The sequence below is a fragment of the Plectrocnemia conspersa genome, unplaced genomic scaffold (assembly GCF_051122295.1).
Source record: "Plectrocnemia conspersa isolate PC_06_02 unplaced genomic scaffold, ASM5112229v1 ptg000001l, whole genome shotgun sequence".
NCBI classification, from domain to species: Eukaryota; Metazoa; Arthropoda; class Insecta; order Trichoptera; family Polycentropodidae; genus Plectrocnemia; species Plectrocnemia conspersa.
In genome coordinates, this window is record NW_028277165.1 from 26150801 (window position 1) to 26157500 (window position 6700).

At 35.7% G+C, this 6700-nt stretch overlaps 3 protein-coding genes across 3 annotated transcripts in view; 2 read left to right on the forward strand and 1 right to left on the reverse strand.

Annotated features, from left to right (window-relative positions):
- The first annotated feature begins 2021 nt into the window (after positions 1–2021).
- On the forward strand, positions 2022–3573 carry LOC148239455 (ER membrane protein complex subunit 2-A-like). Its single transcript, XM_088186370.1, has 7 exons — positions 2022–2154; positions 2218–2331; positions 2390–2540; positions 2602–2745; positions 2807–2963; positions 3028–3123; positions 3201–3573. Exons 1-7 carry the CDS (start codon positions 2124–2126, stop codon positions 3417–3419), a joined length of 912 nt encoding a protein of 303 aa, XP_088042496.1. The 5' UTR covers positions 2022–2123; the 3' UTR covers positions 3420–3573.
- Positions 3574–3642: 69 nt separating this feature from the next.
- Positions 3643–6700, reverse strand: part of LOC148239456 (tRNA (guanine(10)-N(2))-methyltransferase TRMT11) — a 3940-nt gene continuing 882 nt past the window's right edge. Inside the window, exons 2-9 of the mRNA XM_088186264.1 lie at positions 5569–5853; positions 5117–5494; positions 4910–5044; positions 4642–4831; positions 4492–4565; positions 4297–4435; positions 4036–4234; positions 3643–3972 (exon numbers count right to left, since the gene is read on the reverse strand). Coding sequence (XP_088042390.1) covers positions 3672–3972; positions 4036–4234; positions 4297–4435; positions 4492–4565; positions 4642–4831; positions 4910–5044; positions 5117–5494; positions 5569–5643 — 1491 coding nt within the window. The 5' untranslated portion in view covers positions 5644–5853 and the 3' untranslated portion in view covers positions 3643–3671. The remainder of the gene's footprint in view (positions 3973–4035; positions 4235–4296; positions 4436–4491; positions 4566–4641; positions 4832–4909; positions 5045–5116; positions 5495–5568; positions 5854–6700) is intronic.
- Positions 6645–6700, forward strand: part of LOC148239457 (uncharacterized) — an 11396-nt gene continuing 11340 nt past the window's right edge. The window contains exon 1 of the mRNA XM_088186139.1: positions 6645–6700. This exon is cut by the window's right edge and continues 221 nt beyond it. The gene's annotated coding sequence lies outside the window, so the exon portion shown is untranslated.

A 6700-nucleotide genomic window follows, 5' to 3' on the forward strand; every position in this document is an offset into this window, starting at 1 on the left:
ATTATGTCACAGGTTTTTAGTGAAATTTCAACCCCCTCTCCCCGTACGCCACGTCACAATTTGATTTGCAAAGGCAACAATATCGTAGGTAGTATAATATATATTTGTGCGGAAGCGATGTTGTTGAATAATTTCATTCACTATTTCTGTATAATATGTACTCGATAATTACAAGCATATATTGTAAATTATTCACACGTTGACACATTGGAGTTTGGTGAATTATACAATTTATTCTGTAGTAGGAAAACTGTTCTAAAAAAATGGTGATTTAACATTCTTAAAAAACCACACAACCCCCTCTCTTTGCTACAATTCACCTGACCCTTCCCCCTAAACCTGTTCCATAATATATGGAAGCTGCCTAATAGTAAAAACGGAAATAAACTAATTTAGCTGCTTCTTTAAATTATGTCACAGGGATTTCGTAATTTTTTTAGCCGCAAAATCATAAAATATCGGATCATCTCTCCGTAGCTGAGATTAAACAGATCGGTATTAATGGGCCGTACATTAAACAGATCAGTAATAATGCGCCGTGCCATAAGATAGTCGGCTAACGCAGAACCCAAAACTGGAATTCTTCGAGAATAGTTTGTTTGATGACAGCGCCCTTCAGTAGAAAAAATGCGTAGCAACATACAATTTCTATGAGAACTCAGCAAATCGTATACCAATTCTTCTAGTAAAAAGACACTGGGATTAAAGAATTGATAATAATCAAATATCATAACATTTTTTTAACTTAGATGTTCCCACTTGCTCCTCGTTATCAAGCATAGGCCTTTATCCACCTACGAATTAGTAACTAGTAGATTCAACATCTTGTAAGCTTGGCATTAAATTATTTTTTATTTGGATAATCACGTTAATCAATGGTACATATTTTGCTGCTGTTTTACAATAATGTTTCGTCTTGTATGTTTTCAATGCTAGTAAAGTAGCTTTTAAGGTCCTCAATAGGCCTCATAGCATCTTCTTTTGTTGGAATTGGATGGGTTAGTTTACCTCTTCTTCACAAGATAATTCTTCATCAAATAAGTTTTCATGGATGTGACTGTCCACTATATCATCGATATCCATAACTTCAGATGTTGTTGAAGCCCTATTGTATACGTTCGCAAGCACCGTCTTACGGCGTTCGGAAATACTTATGTTTTGATAAGCAGTCGGGTCCGATCGTCGTTACGAAACGGTCGGATCACGTCGAACTCAGCTTACATTCAAGTGTTTTGCATTCAAACCTCAAAACTAACCAGTTTGCGTATACTGACACACAACATATGTCATCACGTTAATCAGGGCAGGTCCTAGGTTCATTCGACGCAAATCAACCCCTGATTTTTAGCTAAGTATGGCACGGAGCGTTTTATTGCTGGAATAGGATGCTAGCGCGATCTGTGCTTGGAAATATTTTCCCGTAAGAATCCCTCAGAGTTAATTTCAACATTGAAACATAAATGTCACTATTCATACTACCCTCGAAAGTGTACAAGTTTCTTATATTTTTGATAGATAATCTTGATTCAAATTGATCATTTTTCTAAACTTAGATTTAAATAACTATGATTGCCCTTTTGCCGTTCCGGGCTTTTTTTCTTTTACTGCTATTGACACAATAAGCAAACGCATTTTTCTTTGCCTTACTAAAAATCCTATTAAAAAGTTTAGCCAAAATTCGAAACAGTCTTATTTTTAAAAGGTATTTCATTTTAAAACGGGCCCACGCCCTCCTCCTACGGTCGCATTAGGCTCAGGAGTTTCGGTCCATGGGCGACCGGTTATTACCTAGCCTAGCTTTCGCGCCTGCACGCTGCACGGACAGGCGTTAGGCTAGGCCTCCTTCTTTGATCGTCCGAGTGACGGGTTGAACGTCGCGATTTAGCTACTAATGGTCTCCAGCATTACTATCCCTTATGGAAACAGGATTTTAAAAGGTATAAGGTATATTCCTAAATTTGAAAAATGAATCTGCCAACATTAAATCAAAATAATTTGGTGACTTAGCTTCTTTTTTATTTGTCCCTTTCATAGAACAGAATAATTTCTGTTCTGTGGTTTCATTGTATTTTTTTAAATCTGGCAACCCTGATCAGTACCTGTCAAATCGAACTTGTTAAAAGATGTGCGACTATGAATCGGCAAGCTTGAGCGGTTCGTAAATCCTTCGCCTCAAGAGAAATGTCGCGACGATATTATCAATCCGATTCGTTTCAGAGATCCTGACGTTGCTCAGAGGATGGCGCGAGAGCAACAAAAGGGCGAGCGAAGAAGTCGTGGAAATGTGGCAGACAGTCCTATCAAACAACATCAACAGACTGGGAAAAGAAAGTGAGTGGTACGCCTTCGATTCGCGTCGTCCGAGCGTTCATCGTATGTCGCCTTTCAGAGCACGTCCTGTTGGAGCAGGTCATCTTTGCCGCACTGGACTGCCACCGGTTTGACGTCTCCGATAAGTGCATCGAGATCCTGAACGACGAGTTTCCCAACAGTCTCAGAGTTCGTCGCTATTTAGCCATGCAGGCCGAGGCTGGCGAGAAGTATGCGTCGTTCTGTTTTACGACAGAGCTTATAGGTCGTTTTACATCTCTCTTTCTTTAGGTACGACCGTGCGATCGAAGTGCTAGACTCACTCATTGAACGCGACGAGACCAACGCCGCACCGAGAAAGAGAAAAGTCGCCATATACAAAGCTAGAGGACGCATACCCGAAGCTATCAAAGAACTCACCGAATATTTGAAAAAGTATAGCCCTACTTCCCTCGAATTCCTGACAATTTTGTATTAAAACTAATCTCTCGTTTAGATTCATGTCGGACGTGGAAGCGTGGCAAGAACTGTGCGATTTGTATTTGAGCCAGTCGGAATACGCTAAGGCAGTTTTCTGCGCTGAAGAACTTCTGCTACATCAGCCCCATTCGCATCTATTCTATCAGAGAGTAGCTGATATTCGCTACACTATGGTGAGCGTGTTACTATGTCGTCTTTCTTATGCACAAATGTATTTATTTTTTATCGTTCCACCAGGGAGGAATCGAGAATCTGGAATTGGCGAAAACATACTACTGTCAAGCTGTTCACTTGAACTCGACCAACATGAGAGCTCTACTCGGCCTATATTTGGTATAAAACTATTCAACCCTACACTGACCGAATTAAATCAAATTTTGCATAGTTATTCTTTAAAATTGTTCTGATAGGTCTGCAATAATCTGATATCGCAATACAAGAGCGGAGGAAGTAACAATAAGAAGAAATCTGCTCAGTTGGGCGCTTGGGCTCTAAAACGTATCAAAGCCAGATACCAAACATTGGGACAAAACATACCTGCCCTAGAAGGTCCCGAAGAATCGGAAAAACAAACAGATCCCGCCGAAGGAATCATCGATTCTCTTCTAGCTTTATCTGTAGTCGCATAAAATTTTATATAATAATTTATTACAAATTATGTAATTATACACATTATTCACGTAGTGTGAATAAAATTGTTATTATTTATCATTCATTATATTAATATTATATGAAACATAATTATAAAAGAAATAAAATTTTATAATCGAGTATTGCTGAAGATTTTTTTTCTGTGAAAGTTATTTACCATTTAACAGGATTGAAATTATGAAAGGTAATAAAATTAGGATGTTTGTATAGAAAAAATATTTATTATATTCTCAATCTTCGTCGAGACCTTTATTAGCTTTCCGTTCTTTTCTGGTTTTCTCTTGACAAAAGTACTTTTGCCTAAAATCTAATTTTAACGACGACACCGGGGTGTCTTTGTCGATCAGATTATTATTGTTCCCATTCATCGCAATGTCCACACCGTCAGCTTGTTCTACTTGATCATTAAGGTCTTTGAATTTCTCATACGTTAGTAATCTCCTGGCTGTTAACTTGCTTAGAACTTGTTCAGAGTTTGCTATGAGCCTTAAACAATCGTGCGTCGGAAGCGCATCTTCGCAATAATCCTCTCTAAAGGTCGAACAAGTCGTTAATAAATAATCTCAAATCCATAAATTGATTGCAAACACTGACCTATAATACGGATACCAACACACTAGCCTTTTCCCTATCGTCAGATGCTGTGCGGAAAATAATAATAAATCTTTATATATATGAGGTAGACCGTAATCTATCTTCGACGGTATATGATTATTAAAATATTCGGCCGAAAGCGTGTAGTTCTTTCTATCAATTCCGATTTTTTCAGTCGCTTCTCGGATTCCATATGGAGCTAAAATTTTAACATAATTATTAATTTATATCTATATGATTTTATTAGAATATCTAACTTACGATCTGTCACAATAGCGTCGAATTTCATCGAATCCTTCCATAAAGGTTTTGAAAAATCGCTCACAACCACATCTAAATATTGAGGATGAATTCCATACTGTTTCATATTCGCTTTTATGCTTTCATCTTTTTCTCTAACCTATTATTAAATTAAATTATTTTTAGATACAGTTATGTAATATTACATATAAATACCTTTTGTTTAACTCTAGTCGGTTTAGACCTAGCGTGAATAACTAGAAAATCTATATCCGAACCCCACACGTAAGCTGTAAAATGTATTATATTTATGTAATATATTTACATTTATCTATAAGTAAAAACAGATTTTAAAATATTTCTTACCACCAAAAGTAGCAGCGGCTACTAACAAAGAACCGCTGCCGACGAACGGATCTATTACAACGTCTCCTTTTCTAATTTGAGCCTGATTCGCCATAAGCAGCGATAATTGAGGATCCATACTCGTGTTTCCTATAAATTTTCTTGTTTTTAACGATAATTTTGATATAAGATGTCTTTGGCCTTCAGCAATCTATTTAGTAAAAAAATATTACTTAAAGTATAACTATGCAAGATTAATTAGTTCAGTTTATAAAATGAATATACTAACAAATCGGCAGATAAACACGTCATAAGGCATTTGCGGAATTTTGTTTTGATCGAGTCCATAATATTCTAAATACATGACTTCGATGTCGGGATTTTTTAAATTAACACAACCTTCGAAAGGCATATAACTGAAATCCTAAATTAATAATACTTGTATAAATACATAAGTGTAAACATAATTTATAATATTATTAAATTTTAATAACACCTCTATTTTCTGAACTTTTTCTTTACTGCTAAAATGTTTACAAAACGTTTCAACCGTAAATCTAAACGAATGTTTCGAACAAAAATACGGTTCAATAGTACTCCTGGAACAGACATAGCTCTGATAATCTTCGTGCGACACACAAGTCCAGTCGTCTATCGGTTGAGAGAGAGACTGTTTTAAGTTATCGTGCAAATGCTCCGTGGTCTTCGCTCTGCCCCACAGTTCTAAACACCAACGGAGGGAAATCGAGCGGGAGGCCAGCTTCTTCGCAGATTCCTCGCTGTCCAACTCCACAATCCAATACAAAATATCAGTTTGGGGCTCTTCCACAAATTTCATTTCAATATTAAACAATTGGAGCAGAGAATTAATTTCCTACATAAAAAAATGTATTAATGTCGTCAAAAACCGTTTCATTAATTTAAATTTTAGGTTAATTTGTAATATACCGCCGTTCGGAAATCTACATGCTCGTGGGCGAACCACAAGAGATATCTCTTGGTCATTGTGTTTCTTTGCGGCATACAGTTTGAACCGATTTGACAGCTCACACGTGCTTAATGTTGCCATCCACTATTTTCCATGTTTTTTTGTCATTTGAAAACTGCTCTTTTAGTAACTTGAAAACCTTTCTTGAAATTAGACTTGATTAAACCGGGATCTCAACTCTCGAAAATACCAGGATACCGGACTAAAACGGATGCTTCAAAATACCGGGATTGGATTTATGAAAACTGAAAAAAAATGGTATTTTATTTTTATAAAATATAAATCGTTTTTCATTGTTTCCATGTCATACTAAACGCAAAACATAGGTTGATAAAAAGAAATGGAGAACCTTGAAAAAGATAAACCTAAATATAAAAAGCATATGAAACTTTCGGAAACAATGACTCAATTTGGTATTATTTTGCCAATTTATGATAATTTTGATAATCGTTTTTTATTTACTATTTTTTGTTAAAAGACATAGAATTAAAAAAAAAATTTACGAACCTTATATAGGTTATGAATGCATAATGTATTTTTCTACATTTTTAAACTGACATTTTTTTTTTACTTTTATAACGATGTTTATTAATATTGAATATGCAATTTTTTTATATTTTAATAATATTTTTTTCTTGTGATATTTAAATGTATATTTTTTGCTAAATATATGTACTTGTTTTGAATAGTAAGTATACGTTTCTTATATTTCACAAACTTGCTTCTTTGGGAATCAGACAACGATTCAACACTTTGATTTCTATATTTTTCATGAAACATTTCACAATATTCCTGAAATTGTATGTGATTACACATTTTATCACATGTATTTTTTTAATTCAGACTTTTCCCTTATCAAATCCAATAAAATCTGAAGTGGAGAAAAAATATGATAGGCAACACAGAATTTTAAAAAGTTTTTTTATTAATGAGGCTTTTGAATTTACCAGTGGTCATGGACAGGACGCTCTATTGCTCGATGGCGAAAAGGCGCATGTTGTTTATTTTGCGACAATGGCCGCGATCGGCGACCTTTAGATCTGAAGGTCGAGCTCGCCCTCGCCGGTGACCGGTGACCGGCGACCGCGTGGA

Coding starts and splice junctions, on each gene's coding strand:
- LOC148239455 (XM_088186370.1), top strand. CDS start 2,124: ATGTGCGACTATGAATCGGCAAGCTTGAGCG. Junction 2,332..2,389: donor CAACAGACTGGGAAAAGAAA/GTGAGTGGTACG, acceptor GTCGCCTTTCAG/AGCACGTCCTGTTGGAGCAG. Junction 2,746..2,806: donor CTCACCGAATATTTGAAAAA/GTATAGCCCTAC, acceptor TCTCTCGTTTAG/ATTCATGTCGGACGTGGAAG.